General features: G+C 40.9%; 1 protein-coding gene across 1 annotated transcript in view; it reads left to right on the forward strand.

Annotated features, from left to right (window-relative positions):
• The window catches only part of FMOD (fibromodulin), a 44,025-nt gene extending 40,386 nt beyond the window's left edge, over window positions 1-3,639 (forward strand). Inside the window, exon 3 of the mRNA XM_063452634.1 lies at window positions 3,122-3,639. Within this exon, the coding sequence (XP_063308704.1) occupies window positions 3,122-3,273 (152 nt within the window). The 3' untranslated portion in view covers window positions 3,274-3,639. The remainder of the gene's footprint in view (window positions 1-3,121) is intronic.
• Window positions 3,640-25,721: the final 22,082 nt, after the last annotated feature.

Genomic DNA, 25,721 nt, shown 5'->3' on the forward strand with positions numbered 1-25,721 from the left:
ACATCCACCACACATTTAAACATTCTGCATTCACTATTCAGAGACACTGCGTCTAAAACACACACTACATCCACTAAACACATTGCATCTAGTACACACAAAAACTACATCCACTACACAAACACACTACATCCACTACACACACTGCATCCGCTACACAAACACACACTCTGCATTCACTGCACAAACAGTATCTAATACACACAAACACTACATCCATTACACACATTCTAATTCAACGATACACACCACATTCAGTCCTGCATCATTGTTTGCGGACTAGGTAAGAGTCCTGTGGGCGGACTCGTGGGTGGGCCGGGGGGGATGGGGCGGGGCGGGGGGGCCCAGACCTTGTGCTTTGTCAGGGGCCCCAAAATTTCTGGTGGCGGCCCTGCCGGTCCGTGCAGCTCTTCTGTCAGCTCACACTGTAAGTCTCGCGAGAGCCGCACTATGACCCCGCGGCTCTCGCGAGACTTACACTGGGAGCTGACAAAGGGTGCTGAACGGACCGCCGCGGAGGAGAAGGGAACTGACAGGAGCTGCAGGAGAGGTAAGCGCTCGCTGCCAGCCCCCTGTCTGTATTATGGCAATGTAAATTGCCATAATACAGACAAAACTCGAGTATAAGCCGAGTTGGGGTTTTTCAGCACAAAAAATGTGCTGGAAAAACTCGGCTTATACTCGAGTATATACGGTAAAAGCTAAACTTTTTTGAAACTGGTAGATGTAAATAGTTTTATTAATTTAAAAAGTTGCCATTTTAGACCTTGGTTGGCAAACATAACAAAAGGACAATTCCTAAAAATAAAAAGTAACTGTACAGAAATTCAACAATATGAAGAACAAACAAAGGTTTTAATAAATCAACTGGTGAAAAAGGGTTATAATCAAGACTCTTTAAAATGTATAAAGGATGAAGTTGGACAAGAGCCAAGACAAAATACCCTACTGTACCCATTATTTTTAACTATAGTTCTAACAGCAACCAATTACAAAAAATAATTAAGAAAAACTGGCACATTTTAGAACAGGATCAAGATATACAACAGTATCTAGGGGTAAAACCTAAAGTTATTTTTAGAGGAGCAAAAAGTCTTCAACAGATTTTAACTTCGAGTTTATTAGATAAGGAAAATAATCCACAATGTTTAACTATGTTTAAAAGAGAGAATGTTTTTTTACTATTGTGGGACATGTAGAGGCTGCACTTTAAGAAAGCATAAAAATAAGAATGGCACTAATTTTTTTTCATTCCACAACAAAAAATCTTGTGATATTAAATCCTTTTTTACTTGCAATTCCAAAAATGTAATTTATATGATTATCTGCCCTTGTGGCTTTCAGTACATTGGTAAAACATCTAGACCACTCAAAATACGAATTAGGGAACATATTTATAATATTAATAGGAAATTTACCCTACATAGTGTGTCAAAACATTTTTTAGAAGTCCACGGAGGTAGTACAAATGGTATTGAATTTGTGGGAATAGAAGCAGCTAAAGTACATTGGAGGGGAGGGGACATAGAGAACCTCCTTAGTAAAACTGAAATGAAATGGATTTTTAATATGGAAACTCTGTCCCCATATGGTTTAAATGCAGACTTTGAAGTCAATTCATATATATAATAATATTTGTAAATTTTAAATTGGAGCTTTTAAACTGTCTCTTTAAATTATTTTGGAGTGTATATTTAACAGATTGACAATAGTGTAGTTTTAATATACAAACATATTTCTTATGGCTAATTCCTTCTATTTAATCATCCTTTTCCTTTATTTCCCTCTTTTAGAAGATTTTATTAATCATTGTAACCATTTACATCCTTATTTATGTCAAAACAACTCATTTTAAAAAAGCACTGGCAAATCATGTATAGAATGGACTTTTCAAAATGGCGCCCGCAACACTTCCGGTATACGGCGCCGGAATGACGTCATGACGTGTGGAACACATCGGACGATGAAAGATGAGGAAAGCGGAAGTAAGAAGACACGAACACCGCGGGGAAAGGCGCCAAATCTTTCAAATAAAAATAGAAACATCGGAGATGGACAGACAGCACCACTTGAGAAAGGCTTCTTTGCCGAAACGCGTCGTGGTACACTTTATGGACAATTTTTATCTGTATTTGATTTCTTAAATATCTTTTTATTTTGTATTAAATAAACAAGTTTAATTTTATCCTGCATCCTGGAATAATTGTAAAGACTACACCCAGGGAGGATCCACTTACACCAATTTTAAACCCCAGAATTTAAACCCCAGAATACCTTAGCTCATTGCCCTGTCGTGGTTTCGGTTCCTGTTATCCGAGAATGTGTTTTCCTGATCTTGTTATTGATATTCTTGGTATTTGACTTTGGCTATTCCTGACTATTCTAGTTTCAGATTTCCCTGACTTGGCTTACTTATCGATCTTGTGTATTTCTGGCTACTTGACCGTTCTCTATTTTTCAACATATTAACCCGGCCATTCTAAGGACTGGTTTACGTTCTGTCTGCTTGTAAATGTTACATAGTTCTGCATGCTCGATCATATAGTTGTCGTGACAATTACATAATCTGCTTAGTTTGCATCACATATCACATAATATCACATATTTTGATCAGAAGGGTTTAAAAACATAAAGCAAGGGGAAAGGGGGAATCCCTGCCTAGTACCATTATGAAGACCATATTTGATTGTATGTGAAATCTCATTTATGTTAGCCACAATGTAGGCCAGGCATGATTATTATTATTATTCAAATTAAAGATAAGTTGATCTAGCAAAAGACCACATTTATTAAACATGAATGTATCACTAAATCCATCTTCTCTTTCTCGCTCACTCTTCTAGCCATTTCAGATTAGTGGAAGAACATAAGACACTCTAGGGTGTTTACTACAGTACAATTTCATAATAAATTAGAAATTTTAGTACAAAATTACTACATTGGAAAAAAGAATAGAAGCCACCATGTTTTCATTTTGGCAATTTTTAAAGTCAGTTTACAGCAAGGAAGACATTTATCATCCAGAGTAGTGACAGTTCCCCTTTAATGTAACACTTGAAAATATATTGTGATCTAGTAGGACTCGGATATAACTTAGTAATTGTTTGTTTTGTTTTTGCAGAGTTCTCTGTCAAAAGTTTCTGTACATTTGTGGACATCACTAACTTCTCCAGGCTGCAGGTTCTACGATTGGATGGAAATGAGATCCAAAGAAATGCTATCCCACCAGACACACCCCTCTGCTTGCGTAATACTGACATCATCCACGTCTAACTATACTGAGGAGCACACACCACGTACTGGCTCTCCTGAACACCATCACTACCAAATCACCCACATTCTGAACTTGCAAATGGTCTCAGTGCTATTCACTACACCAGGAATTCCCCAGTCAGTTCCTGACTATTCCTTTTTAAGTGTGTAACACTGATAAACAATAATTAATATAAGTGAATATGTGCACTAGAATAATTAATCAATTAAAAAGAAAAGTTTAATAGTGATGTTTAGTTGCTGTCAGGATGAGAAGTAAGGGGATTATAGTAACAAATCTACATAAACATGACACTATGCTTTAATCTATTCTTCTGTGCTGCTTCTGTGAAATGAGTCTTTACAAAATACAAAGTGCAAAAGAAACACCCCCACCAAAACAGAAATGTATTTTTGGGATATCATAGAAAGCTCAAACACAGTGAGAACGCATAGATATTCTAATAATATATTACATTAACTGCGCTTGAGAGTAGCAGATCATTTGCTCTTTATAAAAGATAACGTCAAGGAAAATGCTCAGTAAGGACTTCATGAATGTGGTCAGTTACACTCTCCTTGTTGTATGTTCGTGGAGCCTGTTAACTGCATTTATACCCTGTTGTGCACATAAACCATAGCACCACTGCATCCATTTTTATCCATTTTTGTGCTTTCTGAAGGCACCTGTCCTATACCATGAAATGCATCATAGTGACACCGTAACTCCTATCAGAAAGGAGTTGTTTACAAAAAGGTAAATTCTGGTGCAATGTTCTGAAGGTGGATCAGCATGAACATTCCACCAGTTTGTATAGTGGCTGTTGCCCTTATAGAACTTTGACATGGCACTGTTACATGCTGCAGAGCATAACGTGCCCATAAGGTACTTAGACAAGTGACCCAAAACTCTCTTGAAGATGAGACTACACTACCCAAAGTCTGTTTAGACGCCAAGACAAGATAATGTTGTGATACATGGACAGTACTTGTATCACCCCTGATTTTAGAAAACAAGTTGTTGATCCAACTCCTGCTGCAACACTTGATAATCCCCATATTAGAAAGGTATGGAATTTGTAGGTCCTGTAGGTAGAATCAGATTGTGCAGTATTAGTAGGCAACTACTTGTTACACGGTTCCTGCATACTTTATGCTGCAGGTCACCAGTATCCTACAGTTTTCTACTACAGGAGTACTGTTAGTTTCCTTATCCTGCCTGAAATTATCATGAAAGAAACTTAGATAAAATGGTACACTATATGGCAGAGGAGCAGAGGTTGGCATCATTCATTTAAACAAGTAAAATGAAGCAATTGCAGTTTTTTATTCTGCTAACCAGATAACATGGCAGAAAACTGCACTTATAATCATTACTCTTAAAGTATCTTGCATGCACAAGGGCATGTTTACAATGCAGTCTAACAGTAAAAGTGAAGAATATTTTAGATAACTTCTACATAATCCCATAATGCACTGCCGTAACAACTTCAACAATACAGCCAATCCACTATATACAATATGTAGTTAGGGGCAGATTTACATCATGAACCTGTAGACACAACATTTTCAAACACCCCTAATCCCCCAATCCCTTACAAATTATTAAAAAGAAAAGTTGACTGTTTAAATATGATAAATATTGTTGAATATACACACACATATAGAGTGATTGTGTGCATGTATATGTGTGTGCATGTATTAACAGTGTGCATAAATGTCTGAGTGCATATCTATGTGTGTATGTGCGTATCAGTGTGTGTTTGTATAGAGTGCGTAGCAGCATGTGTAGTCGTGTGTCTGTAACAGTGTGTGTGTGTATAGTGTGGGTAGCAGCATGTTTGTTTATGTATGTGTAACTATGTGGCTAGCAGCATATATAGCGGTTTGTGTATGTGTTACAGTGTGGGAAAACAGAAAAAAAATGTGGGAACAAATTCAAATTTAAAACATAAATTTTTCAAATATTTTCATAATCTAATCACCCAAGAATAAGTGAAAGAATGCTTTAACTCACTATTAACAAGTTGGAAAAAACATACTATTCGATAAGATAAGTTAATCTTTTAACACGTTTAAGAAAAAGTATGACAAATATAGAAAAAGTACAATTACCATGGGTCATCATTGCACAAAAAATTGGACTACTGTCTCTTATCATGTTACCCTAAAAACATCACTCGGGGTCTCTGTTGTGCTGGTATTATAGCTATGATTATTATCACTATTCCTATAGTGTGATCCTAGCGTAGCAGGTAAAATGCGCATTGAGTGCTTGGACACATTACAGTGGAACCTCGGAACTCGAACTTAATCCGTTCCAGAAGACTGTTCGAGTTCCGATTTGTTTGAGTACCGAATCAATGTTTCCCATAAGAATGAATGTAAAATTGATAAATCCATTCAGGACCCCCAAAATTGCAGCATTTTACATTTATATGTAAGCATTAAAAATAATTCTCAAATTATATTACGTGCAATCTTCCTCTTCCTCTTGTTCTCCTCTGTCCTGCCCCCCTGCAGCTCACCTCTCTGCTCCCCGTTGCTGGGAGGAGTGGAGACCCTCAGAGTCACAGTCAGTACAGTTCCCCTCGGTTAAGGTTTTGGGGTCCCCCCTTTAGACAGGGTGTCTGAGCCTGAAGAGGAAGGTGATGAGGATGATGAAGCCGAGGAGGTACCTGGATCCATGTCCTGGGAAAGTTTGTCTTCCATGGTGAGCTCACTGTCTGCTTGTCGCCGAGCACAGTCAGGCAATCCCAGTGAGAGCGGAGTGTGCCCTCACGGGCTCCTAGCTGGCCAGCTCCCACCTGGTGAGATTGGAGAGGATGTGGTGAAAGCTGACTGGAGGAGTCACATAGCCCCGGTGAGCGGCTCTTTGATGTTCGAGTACCAAAGATTGTTCGGTACCGAGACATTTTTTTCCTCAAAATTTGTGTTCGACTTCCAAATTGTTAGAGAATGGGACCATTCGGGTTCTGAGGTTCCACTGTATTTATACTTTTGTCCTTGTTCTCCTTCCTATATCCTGATGGGAATTTCTGAATGCAGGGTTCTGGAATGCTGGAAAATTACTAGTGAAATCCGTTTGTATTAAGCCTTCGGACAAGGGACAGAATAGGGAACAACCATTCCAGCTTTCTGCTCTCTAGTGTCTCTGTTTGGGATCTAGCTTGGTAAATGTAGCCTTTGGAGTAGATTTTCGTATTATACTATGTTAGTATAGTTACATTACTAGTCATAGGCTATAGGAATAGTAGCTATATGACCAGCGCAACATAGACCCCTAGTGGCAGTTTTTGGGATAACATAATAAAAGATAGTAGTGCAATAGTGACCCCTGGTGATTGTTTGGGGTTACACAGGAAGGGATTCAAATGGATTGATATATGTACTTTATCAATTAGTGCTTTTTTCTATGTTTGTACTTTTTCTTATACTTGTTGATAGATAAAGGTACCTTATTGAATAGTAAGTTTTCCAACTTGTTGATAGTTAGTGGAGACATTATTTCACCAGTATATAGATAATTAATTAGGTGATTAGATAATGACCTTTATTCTAAGTATCATAATAAAAGTTATGTTTTAAATTGGATTTTCCCCCCTCATTTTCCTTTTTCTGTTTAGTCAAACAGAAGGGCTTAAACTCCTTAAGTTTTATGGACAACTTTCCTATGTCCTAGGGATTCTTTTCTATTATATAGTTAACAGTGTGGGTAGTAGCAATGTGTGTGTAGATAGTATGGGCAGGGTAATGTGTGTGTAACATTGTAGGCAGCAATATGAGTAGCAATGTGTAGCAGTGTGTGCATTCAAGGTAGCAGTGTATGTGTGTGTATAATGCCTGGTATTTCTGAGTTGGCCATTTTGGCCTACAGTCCTGCTCTCTCCCGCAAATTGCCGTGTTCAGTCTGAGAGGGCAGACATTGCCCAAATCAAGCACCCTCAGACTGAATGCAGCGATACCAGAGTGCTGGAACATCTATTCCAGCAAGCAAACATCAGACACTGGAATAGATAATAGAGAATTTAGCAGGAAAAGTAGGCGCCCCCAACAGGCATGTGCCCACTTTGTCTAATGGGAAATTCGGCCCTGCATCCAGTTATTTTTGTGGGTGAAAAACTGTTATTTTAATTCTCTTGGCTTTCCAGAGTATCTTGGCCTAGCAAGTTCCCCTGGCAGACGTGGCATAATTATGCTATTCTTGCATTGTATTCAGCTTTATTATTCTATGAAAATCTATGAAATCCAATGTATATAAATATATATATCACTATAAATATAAAAGGTAAGAAATAAAGAGAATATATCTGTATTATATGCACAAATGAACTGAAGTTACTGACAGTCTGTTTCCATTTTCTTAATTCTTTGGTACAGCATATTGCGGTTCAGAATTGTGTGACTGTGGTTGTATGCTGCCCTCTGGTGTCATCCAAAAATATTACAATCGGCTAAAAGGCAGTGTGTAGTGGAGAATTTGTCTCCAGAGGAATGCTTGCTTTTAGTGTGGTGTGAATGAATTTTCCCATTGCAGTACCTTACAAAGGTGATATTAAACCATAAGATGGAAAATAATAAGTGAATTAAAATCTTTAATTTCTACAAAGTAGTAAGATCACTTGCTGGGTCTGCAAGATGTAAAAAAAAAAAAAAAACTCTCTCTTGCTGGATTAGAAAAAGTATTTAAAAGTGAACATAAAGAAGATTATCTTGAAGGGAAATTATCTTCAACAAATCCAATCCCCCAAAATAAAGTGGATATTAATTACCTTTAAAAAAATATTCTTTCCAAGGCAGTCTTAAAGTAAAGTCTGCAGTTTTAAGCGGACACGGTATAACAAATATGGCCATTCACTTTGATTTTAAAGAAGCCCCTGCAAGGAGTTTCCATTAGCCCCATTGAGTCCTACCATGCAGGGCAGGCTCATTGGCTCATTGAGTGCTTTCAACCAGTGAGCCAGGTTTAGCTCAGTGCTGCATTTTCTGGGCTTACAGGAAGAGTTATACACAATATATTTAGGTGGTACACCCCTACCTAGTAAAAAGTGCGAGTGTGGTGCCTAGTTTTAGAAATAGGGATGTACTCTCAAAATTATAGTGATTACAAATACATGTAAACAAAACAGAAATAAATTATAGTGTAGTAAGTAAACACAAAAACGTGAGTGGAAATTAACTCACAATGTAGAGAGCCTTTTCAGGATATAGGCTCTAAACTCTGCAGCCTCTGTGCAGTTAACGTGGCAAACAACCTCTCTTCAAGGGATATTCCTTCAGCAGCTCCAAATAAAGTGAATGTGAATGAGAAATGGTAAAGAGACAAACGCCTTCTAGGTGTAGTAATTCTGATACTTTCAAAATAGTATATGATTGAATGCAATGCTCACCTGGCTTGGAGCCTTTCAGCAACTGGCCACAAGTTTAAAAAAACAATGTCACTTTGGGGGTGACATTCCCCTATCTGGAATCCAAGTAGCAGATGAAGACAGAAGAGAGTAAGTGTATTACCTTTTATTACCAATAAAATATATATTAAAAACAGTATAAATAACATAAAAATAAAAAGTACTTTTCTCCTGTCTCCGAAACACTTTTCTCCTGGAATAGCAGCTTTTTCATTCTGTAAATTCATCCTGTGTCTAGTTCCATTTTTAAATGCCCGCCAGTTCCACCCTTTTCTTTGGAGGTCCAATCCATATTCTGGAGATAAACTGGAGGTAATCTGAGGTATTCAGGAGGATAAATAAAACGTTAAGATTCGTTTGATTTAAATTATTTACCTCATTGGAATGGCAGACTTAGTTCAGTGTAATAGTTGCTATGCATTTGTTTCACGTTCCACTTTTTGGAGGTTTGGTTGTTGTCTAATGTGTAGACAGTTCTCTATCTTGCGGCAGGAGATTGTATTTTTGAAGTCTGAGATTTGTAAATTATCTGGTAAACAAACTCAGGCTGGAACTGCTGCAACTGCTGCAAAGCCACTGCCACAGAGACATACTAGGAATGGCAGATGGATTACTGTAGGATCTGGTAGACTTAGAGTTGTGGACAAAAGGCATATTGCACAGTCTGTTGCTCTACATAATTCATTTTCTGCACTTTCAGAGTGTAATGGTGTCATGGAGACAGGCACTGAGGGTAGTGGTGTTGTGGAGATAGGCACTGAGGCTAGTGGTGTTGTGCAGAGAGGCACTGAGGCTAGTGGTGTTGAGCAGAGAGGCACTGAGGCTAGTGGTGTTGTGCAGAGAGGCACTGAGGCTAGTGGTGTCGTGCAGAGAGGCACTGAGGCTACTGGTGTTGTGGAGAGAGGCACTGAGGCTAGTGGTGTTGTGCAGAGGCACTGAGGCTAGTGGTGTTGTGCAGAGAGGCACTGAGGCTAGTGGTGTTGTGCAGAGAGGCACTGAGGCTAGTGGTGTTGTGCAGAGAGGCACTAAGGCTAGTGTTGTTGTGCAGAGAGGCACTGAGGCTAGTGGTGATGTGCAGAGAGGCAATGAGGCCAGTGGTGTTGTGCAGAGAGGCTTGAAGACTATGGTGAGGCCTAATAGAAAGCAGTTGTTGTTGGGGGATTCCATCATAAGAGGTGTGGAGATGGACAATGGTGGTCTTGTGAGGTGTCTTCCCGGAGCTACTGCTCACAGAGACAGGAGAGGTATCTGTAATATTGTTAAGCAAGCAAAGCAGGAAGGGGAATTGGATGTACTTGTCCATTTAGGAACAAATGACTTGGCTTGCAATGAGGTTTCAGAGGTTAAGGAAGTTTTTAGTGTTTTTGCCAATGATATACGGCAGCTGGCTTACACACTGTCATTCTCTGAAGTTCTGCCTGTGCATAACACTCAGAATGACAGGCGGATGCGTATTAGGGACTTTAACTTGTGGCTTGGTGAATGGTGTCGGGAGCAAGGATTTGGCTTTATTTCTCATAGTAGCTCTGTTTGGAATGGAAATAAACTGTACAAAAAAGATGGTTTGCACCTTTCTCAAAAGGGAACAAATGTTCTCAGTGAGCAGTTCATAGGTTTTGCTAGGATGTATTTAAACTAGGAGGGGGGGGGGGCAAAAAGGTGATAAAACATGAATCCAATTGTCCCCCAAAACAAGGACAGAAGATGCCTGTAGCAAGTGTGTTATAAATGATAAGCTTAGAGTCATGTCAACAAATGCTCGCAGTTTAGGGAATAAGATCCATGAACTTGTGGCAATAATGGCAACTGATAGTGTAGATTTAGTCGCTGTTACTGAGACATGGTATAATAAGAAAAATGACTGGGACATAGCAATACCAGGGTACTCTTTATATAGAAAAGACAGGGAAGGCAAGAAAGGGGGAGGGGTGGCCCTGTATGTGAAGGATAGCATAAAATCTAGCCTAATAAAGGTTAGTGAGGCGAACATAGAGTCCGTTTGGGTACGTTAGAATTTGGTAATCACACAGTAACTCGTGTAGGTGTGATTTATAGGCCCCCAGGACAAATTGAAGAGTTAGATAATCTACTAGTTGAGGAAATAGCTAAAATGACAATGAAGGGGGAAGTTATCATCATGGGTGACTTTAATCTTCCTGATGTGAATTGGAAAACAAAAATAGCTACTTGTGCCAGGAGCACACATATTCTAAACTCCCTAATGGGATTGTCTCTAAAACAAGTCATTGAGGAGCCAACTCGTAAAGAGGCCATACTAGATTTAGTGTTAACAAATGGAGATTTGGTATCAGATATTACTGTAGGTGAACGTTTAGGATCCAGTGATCATCAGTCAGTGTGGTTTAACATAAGAACAGTGACTGAGTCACACCACACAAAAACAAAAGTTTTAGACTTTAGAAAAACAGACTTTGCTAAAATTAGAATATGTGTAAAGGAGTCATTATCAGACTGGAGCAATTTAAATGGAGTCCAAGAGAAATGGGATTATTTAAAAGTTGCACTACGGAAGGCAACAGAAAATTGCATTAGGCTTGTCAGTAAAAGCAAAAAATTCAAGAAACCACTGTGGTACTCCGCAGATGTGGCCAAAATAGTAAAAAACTAAAAGTTAGCATTTAGTAATTATAAAAAAAACCAGAGTGAGGAAGACAGAATGACCTATAAGATTAGGCAGAAAGAGGCTAAGCAAGTTATAAGAGCTTCCAACTCACACACAGAAGAGAAAATAGCACAGTCAGTAAAAAAGGGGGACAAAACTTTTTTTAGATACATAAATGAGAAAAGAAAAGTAAAAGAAGGATTAGTTAGATTAAAAACTAAAGAAGGAAGGTATGTAGATGAGGATAAAGGTCTAGCTGACTGCCTCAATTAATATTTTTGTTCGGTATTTACAGATGAAAATGAAGGAAAGGGACCTAAGTTAAGAAAAAGGATAAATTAGTCATTTATTACACGTGAGTTTACAGAGGAAGAGGTTCTATTTCAACTGTCAAAAGTAAAGACAAATAAGTCAATTGGACCTGATGGAATACACCCAAAGCTATTAAAAGAGCTTAGTAGTGTACTAGCAAAACCATTAACAGATTTATTTAACCAATCATTGTTAACAGGAGTAGTCCCAGAAGATTGGAAGTTAGCGAATGTTGTGCCCATTCACAAGAAAGGTAATAGGGAGGAATCGGGCAACTATAGGCCAGTAAGCCTTACTTCAGTAGTGGGGAAAGTGATGGAAACCATGTTAAAGGATGGGATTGTTGAACATCTAAAAACACATGGATTTCAAGATCAGAGACAACATGGGTTTACTTCAGGGAGATCATGCCAAACTAATCTTATTGATTTTTTTGATTGGGTAACTAAAATTATAGATCAGGGTGGGGCAGTAGACATTGCTTACCTAGATTTCAGTAAGGATTTTGACACTGTTGCACATAGAAGGCTTATCAATAAACTGCAATCTTTAAGTTTGGATTCCAATATTGTTGAATGGGTAAGGCAGTGGCTGAGTGACAGGCAACAGAGAGTTGTAGTCAATGGAGTATATTCGAAGCTTGGGCTTGTCACCAGTGGGGTACCTCAGGGATCTGTACTTGGACCCATTCTCTTTAATATTTTTATTAGTGATATTGCAGAAGGTCTTGATGGTAAGGTGTGTCTTTTTGCGGATGATACTAAGATATGTAACAGGGTTGATATTCCAGGAGGGGTAAGCCAAATGGCAAATGATTTAGGTAAACTAGAAAAATGGTCAGAGTTGTGGCAACTGACATTTAATGTGGATAAGTGCAAGATAAGTCCTAACCTCAACATCTGAGGAAAGGGATTTAGGGGTGATTATGTCTGATGACTTAAAGGTAGGCAGACAATGTAATAGAGCAGCAGGAAATGCTAGCAGAATGCTTGGTTGTATAGGGAGAGGTATTAGCAGTAGAAAGAGGGAAGTGCTCATGCCATTGTACAGAACACTGGTGAGACCTCACTTGGAGTACTGTACACAGTACTGGAGACCATTTCTTCAGAAGGATATTGATACCTTAGAGAGAGTTCAAAGAAGGGCTACTAAACTGGTTCATGGATTGCAGGATAAAACTTACCAGGAAAGGTTAAAGGATCTTAACATGTATAGCTTGGAGGAAAGACGAGACAGGGGGGATATGATAGAAACATTTAAATACATAAAGGGAATCAACACAGTAAAGGAGGAGACTATATTTAAAAGAAGAAAAACTACCACAACAAGAGGACATAGTCTTAAATTAGAGGGACAGGGGGGCGGAGCTTGGACTCGAAGCGGAGCGGTCGCCATCTCTGGGAGCTCCCAATCCTCCTGTTACAAATCCGACGCCATCCTGAAACAAAACGCACAGATCACTACACTTACCCCAAAAACGGCTTCGGGAGGGAGAGGCACACACTTTCATGCCTTTTTTCCAAACCCCACGATCCGGTAAGGTGAAACGGAGGCTTAAGGCCTACCCCACGCCCACTACCACCGGACTGGAGTACTTCCTCGACGGGATCTTCACACGAGGTGAGCCAGACCTAGCAGGCAGCCCCCAGCCGACCCCTGACACTGCCCCAACTAGAATGGGGAGACGCACTCAAAAGTCACAGCAGGGTATGCCAGCAGAGCAGGCCGACATCGGAGCTCTACTGCAGCGGCAGGCGCAATCCAAAATGGCCGCGGAGGCCTCACAGGCCCAGACACCACCCCGCTCTCAACCCCAAACACCCACTCATGCAGAGAGGGAGGAAGAACACATAGGGGCACCAACCCAAGCACCTCCAGATAACACCCTGGCCACTAAACAGGACCTGCACAACTGGGTACAGGACATAAAACAAACACTAGCCACGGATGTGGGCATACTTAAAGGAGACCTACAAATGGTGACGGAGCGAGTAAGGGGGACAGAAGAGACCATCACAACCCTGCTAACCGACATGACACAAATGAAAACTGAGCTCCAACAAATGCAGATTAATCAACAGGGCCTCGCTTTACAAATGTCGACCCATGAGGACCGCGCCCGTCACAATCACATAAAAATACGCGGGATACCCGCTGACGTCACACCTGACGAATTACCCCACTATGTAAGGAGGCTCCTGGCCACTATCCTGCCGGCCGCAACAGCCAAGAAAACCACTCTTGATGGGATGTACAGGCTCCCGCCTACACCCAATATGCCCAACAAAAGTTCCAGAGACGTCATCCTGCGCTGTGCCACCTCACGGGACAAACTCAACATCATGGCGGCAATACGGGGTAAAACCCCCCTGGACTTTGAAAGTGCACAATTATTATTCTTTCAGGACCTGACTAGAGCCACGCTCCAATGGCGCCGTACATTGCACCACATCACAAGCCAATTGCGCACCGCTGGGGTGCAGTACAGATGGGGCACACCCAGGGTCCTCCTGATCACCCACAACGGAACCACTCATAAGATCTCCTCGGACACAGAAGCTCCTGCTGTGCTCGCCAAACTGGGACTGTCGGACAGTGGCCATACCACACGAGCACCTACACAGACATGGGACCCGGACACCATAATACCTTTTATCCCGCGATCACCGGAACCAACAAACAGAGTCACCTGACTGGACACCGCGCAAGAGATCCTACCAAGAGCCCGCGCGGATTTTGGCGCAGGACAGAGTTGTACAGAATCACACTGACTTTTATGACTTTTATATCTTTCATGTTTTCTTTTCTTTTAAATCCCGTTGCTCTCACTCTCACTCTTTTGCCTTCTAGTGAAATACCAGCATGTACCTAATTATCGTTATACTATCCCACGAATCAAACACACCTAAATAAGGCTCCTACAACTGACAACATATAAGACAACTTCACCATGTGGGAGCCCATTAGATGGTAGCAGCGCCACTTCCCTCAAGGGAAAAGCAACTAACACCCCCCCGCCACCCCCTTGGTCAGGGGCTACTAACCACCTTTGGGGACGTGGGCTACCGAATACTTTGGTGTCCATTTCCTCAAAGCATCCTCACCTGAATCTATCACGACTCATTTACCAACCCTGAACTTACACAAGATATCTTGTCATAAGACTACCCCGTGAGTTGGCCTGCACTACCCCACTTCAAATTAAGTGGACATCCTAGTCCACATATTTCCCTGAACCACCACAGAGGGTACTGCCTCCCGGGCTAACACTCCCATGTGCCGACCCAGTTTAACACGAACCAAACCTCAACCCAACATGCATACACCTTAACCGCCGACTATGGCAAATTGGACACACAACCCTGTAGTAACCTTATGCCTGTCTAGTTACTAAACACTTGTTACTTGAAGGTTTAAAACATGTTTAAAAAAGAAAAAATGTGCTTGGACATCATATGCCACAATGCTATATCACTTGTACTGACGGAATGCTTTAAATGCCTGCTGTTGCGGCAGAACACACGTATATGTACCTTTAAGCACAAAGTAAAATAAAGAATTTAAAAAAAAAAAAAAAAAATTAGAGGGACAAAGGTTTAAAAATAATATCAGGAAGTATTACTTTACTGAGAGGGTAGTGGATGCATGGAATAGCCTTCCAGCTGAAGTGGTAGAGGTTAACACAGTAAAGGAGTTTAAGCATGCGTGGGATAGGCATAAGGCCAGGGACTTATGAAAGTATTTAGAAAACTGGGCAGACTAGATGGGCTGAATGGTTCTTATCTGCCATCACATTCTATGTTTCTATGTTTCCTCCTGCGTTCTTCTCGTGTAATGTATGATGCAAGGCGGTGCTTCCATAATGATCCTCGTCTGTTTGTGTACTTGGAAGTAACGCGCAAACTCTCTCACGATACGTCACTTCCAGTTGACGTTCGAGACTACTATACCCATAATGCTCCACCATATCATTGTGGCACTCCATTTTCTGGCTGGATCGTCCGATTTGTAAAGTGGAGAATTGTCCATTTGGACTCTGATAACAAATTCGCCACTTTAAAAATCGGTCATAACACTATAAGTCATAACACTAAACACTACGGGAATGAGTTTTTCTAAAAAAAATGTTTTACATAAACTTATTTTAAAAATATATATATATATTTCCGCTCATAAAATGATGAGATGACTATTATATTACAAAACAGTTTTGAGGTGACAGTTGTCAAAATAGCCAAACAGAAAAAATATGTAGGTTTGCTATCCTTTCAGTTTGGCTAATCTGGCCTTAAAGGGACACTACAGTCACCAGAACTACAACTTAATGTAGGTCTTCTGGTGAGTATAATCATTCCCTGCATGCATTTTCATGTAAACACTGTAATGTTTACATTACAGCCTAGGGACACCTCCAGTAGCTACTCCTTAGACGGCCACTGGAGGTGCTTCCTGGGTCACAATGTGCAGCACTGATGTTCAATGTCTCCACCCTGTGTATGGAGGTGCTGAACTTTTTACGTAGAGATGCATTGAGTCAATGCATCTCTATAAAGAGATGTTGATTGTTGCAACGTAACATTTTGCAGCGTGTGCACATTAGCCCCCCAATGCTTTCCTATGGGAAATATGAGTACCTCTGGTAATAGTAAATATGCCAATGCACCCTTGCCCCAAGGTATCATTTCCCAAATTAGATTATGAAACTTGGCGTTTACAGACTATAACATTTATGGTACCCGTCTCTAAACCCTTCATACTGTTAATATGCAAAGAGTATTTGAAAAACACGTTAAACGTTTGAACTTATTCATAAAATAAAAATAGTTTTGGGCAATTCCGGTTTCCTCCATGTGGCATTTTAGTTAGGATGAATTTCGTTCATGCAATATTTTCAAAGAAAAACTATTTGGACAAACCAAAAATGCCATGAAAAAACGGCCTCTCTGTGTACTACGAAATATTAATATTATGTATAATTTTTGCAGTATACTTTTCTCCCTACTTTATTATATATTTATAATATATAAATATAGATTTTGATCTGTGAATAAAGCAGCTGACTCCTAACCATCTATCATCACATTTTTTGACACCACAGTTAGAATTCTGAATCAAGAAAAAAAGAAAAGGGTTTTGCCCATTGCCCATTTTGTTTGTTACTTGATTCATCCATATAGTTTTTCAGAGTTCAAGATTTCAGACAAACCGCCAATCAACCACAATTAGCAAAAACGGACATTTTTTTTTCAAACTGAATGCACAAACCTACTATTTTTTAACTGAAAATAAGTGGTAAGTTAAAATGTAATGTTTGATAATTATCGACACGTTAACAAACACCTATGAACAATTAATCATGTCAAAGAGATCCCAATCTCACAATATAAAGGTTATAATTAATCTAATTATGATTTGCATTTTTTGACTAGATTCTCTTTCCCATAATCCAGAGAGAATTTTGTCATTTGCACAGCCTGTAGCATGTTTTAAAAGAGTCATAACCAAACCAACAAGCTATCCTATGCTATTTGGAGATGCTTTTCGATGTGGAATACATTCTGTACTATTCCTGACTGGGTTTTAGGATCCAGATGTCCAAATTATAATAAATTATAAGTATCAATTGCAGAGGCGGATCCTTGGTGGGCAACAGGGCAATTGCCCCCCACCCCTCGAGATAACAAGGCAAGCCGAAGCTCTCCCTTGCCAACTAATGCAGGGCTGGCACTGTCCAAGTGCCAGCCCTGCAATGTGCCTTCAAGGACCAGAAGGGAAATCAGAGATCAGAGAGAGGACCCGGGAGTTCAGCCTGCAGCCCTTTCACTCTCACCACTGGGACCACCAGGGATTCACCACCGGACCACCAGGGATCGAGAAATGTCCCCCCTCCTCCCTCAGCAAAGGTAAGAAGGGAGGGGGGACATAAATGTATTTATTTTATTAAATAAATAAAAAACATTATTAAAAAGCCTCCCTACCCTCCTTCCCCCCCATACACACATTGCCCGACAAACACTTCCCCCATACACACATTGCTCCACAAAAACTGCCACCCACACACACTGCCCCACAAACATACATTGCCACCCCATACACACACTGCCAAACCAACATTGCCCCCATACACACACTGCCCCACAAACACGGCACATATACACACACTGCCCCCATACACACACTGCCTCCCCCCAAACACACACACTGCCCCACATACACATACATTGCCACACACGCACTTATACTGCCCCCATACACACACTGCCCCACACATTGCAAGCCTCACACACACACAGCTCTCACACACACACACTGCACCCCTGACATACACTGCTGCCCTCACGCACTCACACACACACTTCACCACTCACACATTACACCCCCCCCCCCCCCCACACACACACACACAGCGCCTTTCACACACAGGGCCATCTTTATTATTGATTGGACCCTGGGCAAAGCATTTGCTTGGGCCCCTGGATCCTGCCCCCCTCTTCCCTTGTGTGCAATCATGCCCTCCTCCCTTGCATGCAACCACGTCATCCACCCCAATGCAGTGGTGGAACTAAAGTAAAGAGGTGCAAGAATGTTTTTGCCCCCCCCTATTGCAAGGGGGACAAAATGGTAGATCACCATCTGTCGTGTAACTCCAACAATGCATTGACAGCTGGGGTTCTACCATATACCCATGTTTGAAGGTTTGTATTTAGCACTAAGCAGTGTTTGTGTGTTTGAATGTAAGTATGTTTTTGTATGAAGTATGTTTGTGTAAATGTAGGGATGTGCTTGTATGTAGTGTTTGCGTTTGAATGCAAGCATGTATTTCTGTGTAGTGTTGGTTTTTAAATGCAGGGGTGTGTTTATATATAATTTTTATGTTTAACACAGATGTATGTTTGTATGTAGTGTTGATGTTTCAACGCAGGAGTGTGTTTGTATGTAGAGTTAAAGTTTGAATGCAGGGGTGTATTTGTGTTTTGTGTTGGCGTGTGACTGCTAAGATGTATGCACATATACACATTCACACACACATACTGAAACACATGCAGATACACAGATATATACACTGACACACATGAATTTATACAGACACATATACACACACTGACACACAGATAAAGTCACACAGACTGATACACAGATACACAACCTGACACACATGCAGATACACAGACACACATGCCGATACATACACACACACACACACCGATATACACACTGACATATACACACACAGATACACATACAGCTACACAGAAATACACAATGACAACATACAGATACACATATACACACAGTGACACACTTGCAGATACACAGATACACACACATATATACACACTGACACATACACAATGATACACAGACACATATAGCGACAGACATGCTGACACACAAAGATATACGCTGACAGATATACTTATACAGACACATACAGACAGACACATACTAAAAAACACAGACATACTGAAAGACATGCTGACACATTCACCGACATAAACATACACTGACATACTGACACATACAGACATACGGGTACAGACATGCACACACTCACACACATACACAGCCATACCGACACACACATACTGACAAGCATATTGACACACATTCACAGACATACTGGCACACACACACTGAGAGACAAACATAAACTGACAGACATACTGTCAGGGCTCCGCGGGCGGCTGTGAGGGGAGGCTGCATACTGACATACAGACATTCACAGACACACACAAACTTACAGACATAGTGACATACAGACATTCACAGACACACACAAACTTACAGACATAGTGACATACAGACATATACTGACAGACATTCACAGACACAAACTGACAGACATACTGACAGAAACACATATACTGACAGACATTGACATACATTCACTGACACACACACTGACAGATATATTGACATACATTCACAGACACACACAAACTGACAGACATACTGACACACACAGACATACATATTGGCACACTGACAGACATACTGACATGCACTGACACACATTCACAGACACACGCAAAATGTACACTTTTAAGCCCACCCTCCAGTATCCTACCTTGGAGAGTTGTGGCTGAAGCTGTTGAGAGTTGGGGTTTGCTCTTCCGGTCTGACCTTTGCCTCCTCCGTCTTTCCCGTGCGGCTCATTTCTTTGTGGGAGGAAGTGACTCACTTCTGCCCATTTTGCTGAAAAGCAAGAGGGCCCGGCTGCACTGTTAAAGCGCCACAGCGCACAAACGGGCCCCTGCTAACACAAGCCCTCCCCGTGGCCCTTAGTGCATGGGCCTCCCGGTGGGCCTCCTTAACGTGCGCGTTCACTGGCGGGCCATGGAGGGGGAAAATAAATGGTCGAGGGCAGCGGGGCACCACGGGGGAGCAGCTTTGGGCCCCTCAGGAGTAACTGAACCTGGGGCAGCTGCCCCGTTTGCCCCATGTTAAAGACGGCCCTGTTCACACACACTGTGCACCCCTCACACATACCACTGCTCCTATGCCCTATATCTCAGCAGACCCCAGGTAAGTTGTCAAACTGTTCTTAAACGGTTTGACTACTTACTCTGGGATGGGGTCCTGACACTACTGGCACCATAACCACTACACTGAGCTGTAGTGGTTATTTTGCCTGGATTATTTCTTTAAATAATCTACAAGTGCCCCTCCCGAGATCAGGCTCTTGATCCGCCCCTGATCAATTGGAGGGCATACTTTAAGAAAACCTCAGAATTTTATATATATCTAATTGCCAAATGTGTTTTGACATTTTATATTGTCCCAAATCTGGTTCTTTCTAAAAAAGGTCCTTTTTAAAAAGCAATTTATAAAGTGCAACTAAATGTTAATTATAGTAGGTGGTTTGGCTTTAGGAAATATGCATTGGATGAACAGAAGCACAATTTAATTTGTATTTTATCCAATAAACATTTTACTAAATCTAGCCCTAGGAAAAAAAAACACTTGTACAATGATACGTATACAAAACAAAATTAATGAGAACTGGATTAAAACAAGGTGATGTCAAGACAGTGCCAGGGGATAAATGTATTCAGGATGTGACTACATGCAAGTATGTGCTCAGCAAATGTTGTGCCACGGGGCAGACCTGAGGTAGCAAAGCATCTTGGGAAACAGACATCTGCTATGAAAATCCACACCGAGACATTATTAAAAAATCTTTACTGAGATGTAAAATGGCCACAAAATAGCAATGTTTTGGATTTGTGCTAGTTAATAAATATATGACTAAATAGACTTAGAGTTGTGGACAAAAGGCATATTGCACAGTCTGTTGCTCTACATAATTCATTTTCTGCACTTTCAGAGTGTAATGGTGTCATGGAGACAGGCACTGAGGGTAGTGGTGTTGTGGAGATAGGCACTGAGGCTAGTGGTGTTGTGCAGAGAGGCACTGAGGCTAGTGGTGTTGAGCAGAGAGGCACTGAGGCTAGTGGTGTTGTGCAGAGAGGCACTGAGGCTAGTGGTGTCGTGCAGAGAGGCACTGAGGCTACTGGTGTTGTGGAGAGAGGCACTGAGGCTAGTGGTGTTGTGCAGAGGCACTGAGGCTAGTGGTGTTGTGCAGAGAGGCACTGAGGCTAGTGGTGTTGTGCAGAGAGGCACTGAGGCTAGTGGTGTTGTGCAGAGAGGCACTAAGGCTAGTGTTGTTGTGCAGAGAGGCACTGAGGCTAGTGGTGATGTGCAGAGAGGCAATGAGGCCAGTGGTGTTGTGCAGAGAGGCTTGAAGACTATGGTGAGGCCTAATAGAAAGCAGTTGTTGTTGGGGGATTCCATCATAAGAGGTGTGGAGATGGACAATGGTGGTCTTGTGAGGTGTCTTCCCGGAGCTACTGCTCACAGAGACAGGAGAGGTATCTGTAATATTGTTAAGCAAGCAAAGCAGGAAGGGGAATTGGATGTACTTGTCCATTTAGGAACAAATGACTTGGCTTGCAATGAGGTTTCAGAGGTTAAGGAAGTTTTTAGTGTTTTTGCCAATGATATACGGCAGCTGGCTTACACACTGTCATTCTCTGAAGTTCTGCCTGTGCATAACACTCAGAATGACAGGCGGATGCGTATTAGGGACTTTAACTTGTGGCTTGGTGAATGGTGTCGGGAGCAAGGATTTGGCTTTATTTCTCATAGTAGCTCTGTTTGGAATGGAAATAAACTGTACAAAAAAGATGGTTTGCACCTTTCTCAAAAGGGAACAAATGTTCTCAGTGAGCAGTTCATAGGTTTTGCTAGGATGTATTTAAACTAGGAGGGGGGGGGGGCAAAAAGGTGATAAAACATGAATCCAATTGTCCCCCAAAACAAGGACAGAAGATGCCTGTAGCAAGTGTGTTATAAATGATAAGCTTAGAGTCATGTCAACAAATGCTCGCAGTTTAGGGAATAAGATCCATGAACTTGTGGCAATAATGGCAACTGATAGTGTAGATTTAGTCGCTGTTACTGAGACATGGTATAATAAGAAAAATGACTGGGACATAGCAATACCAGGGTACTCTTTATATAGAAAAGACAGGGAAGGCAAGAAAGGGGGAGGGGTGGCCCTGTATGTGAAGGATAGCATAAAATCTAGCCTAATAAAGGTTAGTGAGGCGAACATAGAGTCCGTTTGGGTACGTTAGAATTTGGTAATCACACAGTAACTCGTGTAGGTGTGATTTATAGGCCCCCAGGACAAATTGAAGAGTTAGATAATCTACTAGTTGAGGAAATAGCTAAAATGACAATGAAGGGGGAAGTTATCATCATGGGTGACTTTAATCTTCCTGATGTGAATTGGAAAACAAAAATAGCTACTTGTGCCAGGAGCACACATATTCTAAACTCCCTAATGGGATTGTCTCTAAAACAAGTCATTGAGGAGCCAACTCGTAAAGAGGCCATACTAGATTTAGTGTTAACAAATGGAGATTTGGTATCAGATATTACTGTAGGTGAACGTTTAGGATCCAGTGATCATCAGTCAGTGTGGTTTAACATAAGAACAGTGACTGAGTCACACCACACAAAAACAAAAGTTTTAGACTTTAGAAAAACAGACTTTGCTAAAATTAGAATATGTGTAAAGGAGTCATTATCAGACTGGAGCAATTTAAATGGAGTCCAAGAGAAATGGGATTATTTAAAAGTTGCACTACGGAAGGCAACAGAAAATTGCATTAGGCTTGTCAGTAAAAGCAAAAAATTCAAGAAACCACTGTGGTACTCCGCAGATGTGGCCAAAATAGTAAAAAACTAAAAGTTAGCATTTAGTAATTATAAAAAAAACCAGAGTGAGGAAGACAGAATGACCTATAAGATTAGGCAGAAAGAGGCTAAGCAAGTTATAAGAGCTTCCAACTCACACACAGAAGAGAAAATAGCACAGTCAGTAAAAAAGGGGGACAAAACTTTTTTTAGATACATAAATGAGAAAAGAAAAGTAAAAGAAGGATTAGTTAGATTAAAAACTAAAGAAGGAAGGTATGTAGATGAGGATAAAGGTCTAGCTGACTGCCTCAATTAATATTTTTGTTCGGTATTTACAGATGAAAATGAAGGAAAGGGACCTAAGTTAAGAAAAAGGATAAATTAGTCATTTATTACACGTGAGTTTACAGAGGAAGAGGTTCTATTTCAACTGTCAAAAGTAAAGACAAATAAGTCAATTGGACCTGATGGAATACACCCAAAGCTATTAAAAGAGCTTAGTAGTGTACTAGCAAAACCATTAACAGATTTATTTAACCAATCATTGTTAACAGGAGTAGTCCCAGAAGATTGGAAGTTAGCGAATGTTGTGCCCATTCACAAGAAAGGTAATAGGGAGGAATCGGGCAACTATAGGCCAGTAAGCCTTACTTCAGTAGTGGGGAAAGTGATGGAAACCATGTTAAAGGATGGGATTGTTGAACATCTAAAAACACATGGATTTCAAGATCAGAGACAACATGGGTTTACTTCAGGGAGATCATGCCAAACTAATCTTATTGATTTTTTTGATTGGGTAACTAAAATTATAGATCAGGGTGGGGCAGTAGACATTGCTTACCTAGATTTCAGTAAGGATTTTGACACTGTTGCACATAGAAGGCTTATCAATAAACTGCAATCTTTAAGTTTGGATTCCAATATTGTTGAATGGGTAAGGCAGTGGCTGAGTGACAGGCAACAGAGAGTTGTAGTCAATGGAGTATATTCGAAGCTTGGGCTTGTCACCAGTGGGGTACCTCAGGGATCTGTACTTGGACCCATTCTCTTTAATATTTTTATTAGTGATATTGCAGAAGGTCTTGATGGTAAGGTGTGTCTTTTTGCGGATGATACTAAGATATGTAACAGGGTTGATGTTCCAGGAGGGGTAAGCCAAATGGCAAATGATTTAGGTAAACTAGAAAAATGGTCAGAGTTGTGGCAACTGACATTTAATGTGGATAAGTGCAAGATAAGTCCTAACCTCAACATCTGAGGAAAGGGATTTAGGGGTGATTATGTCTGATGACTTAAAGGTAGGCAGACAATGTAATAGAGCAGCAGGAAATGCTAGCAGAATGCTTGGTTGTATAGGGAGAGGTATTAGCAGTAGAAAGAGGGAAGTGCTCATGCCATTGTACAGAACACTGGTGAGACCTCACTTGGAGTACTGTACACAGTACTGGAGACCATTTCTTCAGAAGGATATTGATACCTTCTCACACAGCTCTCACACACACACACTGCACCCCTGACATACACTGCTGCCCTCACGCACTCACACACACACTTCACCACTCACACATTACACACCCCCCCCCCCCACACACACACACACAGCGCCTTTCACACACAGGGCCATCTTTATTATTGATTGGACCCTGGGCAAAGCATTTGCTTGGGCCCCTGGATCCTGCCCCCCTCTTCCCTTGTGTGCAATCATGCCCTCCTCCCTTGCATGCAACCACGTCATCCACCCCAATGCAGTGGTGGAACTAAAGTAAAGAGGTGCAAGAATGTTTTTGCCCCCCCCTATTGCAAGGGGGACAAAATGGTAGATCACCATCTGTCGTGTAACTCCAACAATGCATTGACAGCTGGGGTTCTACCATATACCCATGTTTGAAGGTTTGTATTTAGCACTAAGCAGTGTTTGTGTGTTTGAATGTAAGTATGTTTTTGTATGAAGTATGTTTGTGTAAATGTAGGGATGTGCTTGTATGTAGTGTTTGCGTTTGAATGCAAGCATGTATTTCTGTGTAGTGTCGGTTTTTAAATGCAGGGGTGTGTTTATATATAATTTTTATGTTTAACACAGATGTATGTTTGTATGTAGTGTTGATGTTTCAACGCAGGAGTGTGTTTGTATGTAGAGTTAAAGTTTGAATGCAGGGGTGTATTTGTGTTTTGTGTTGGCGTGTGACTGCTAAGATGTATGCACATATACACATTCACACACACATACTGAAACACATGCAGATACACAGATATATACACTGACACACATGAATTTATACAGACATATACACACACTGACACACAGATAAAGTCACACAGACTGATACACAGATACACAACCTGACACACATGCAGATACACAGACACACATGCCGATACATACACACACACACACACCGATATACACACTGACATATACACACACAGATACACATACAGCTACACAGAAATACACAATGACAACATACAGATACACATATACACACAGTGACACACTTGCAGATACACAGATACACACACATATATACACACTGACACATACACAATGATACACAGACACATATAGCGACAGACATGCTGACACACAAAGATATACGCTGACAGATATACTTATACAGACACATACAGACAGACACATACTAAAAAACACAGACATACTGAAAGACATGCTGACACATTCACCGACATAAACATACACTGACATACTGACACATACAGACATACGGGTACAGACATGCACACACTCACACACATACACAGCCATACCGACACACACATACTGACAAGCATATTGACACACATTCACAGACATACTGGCACACACACACTGAGAGACAAACATAAACTGACAGACATACTGTCAGGGCTCCGCGGGCGGCTGTGAGGGGAGGCTGCATACTGACATACAGACATTCACA

Source organism: Pelobates fuscus, chromosome 1 (assembly GCF_036172605.1).
Source record: "Pelobates fuscus isolate aPelFus1 chromosome 1, aPelFus1.pri, whole genome shotgun sequence".
Taxonomy (NCBI): domain Eukaryota; kingdom Metazoa; phylum Chordata; class Amphibia; order Anura; family Pelobatidae; genus Pelobates; species Pelobates fuscus.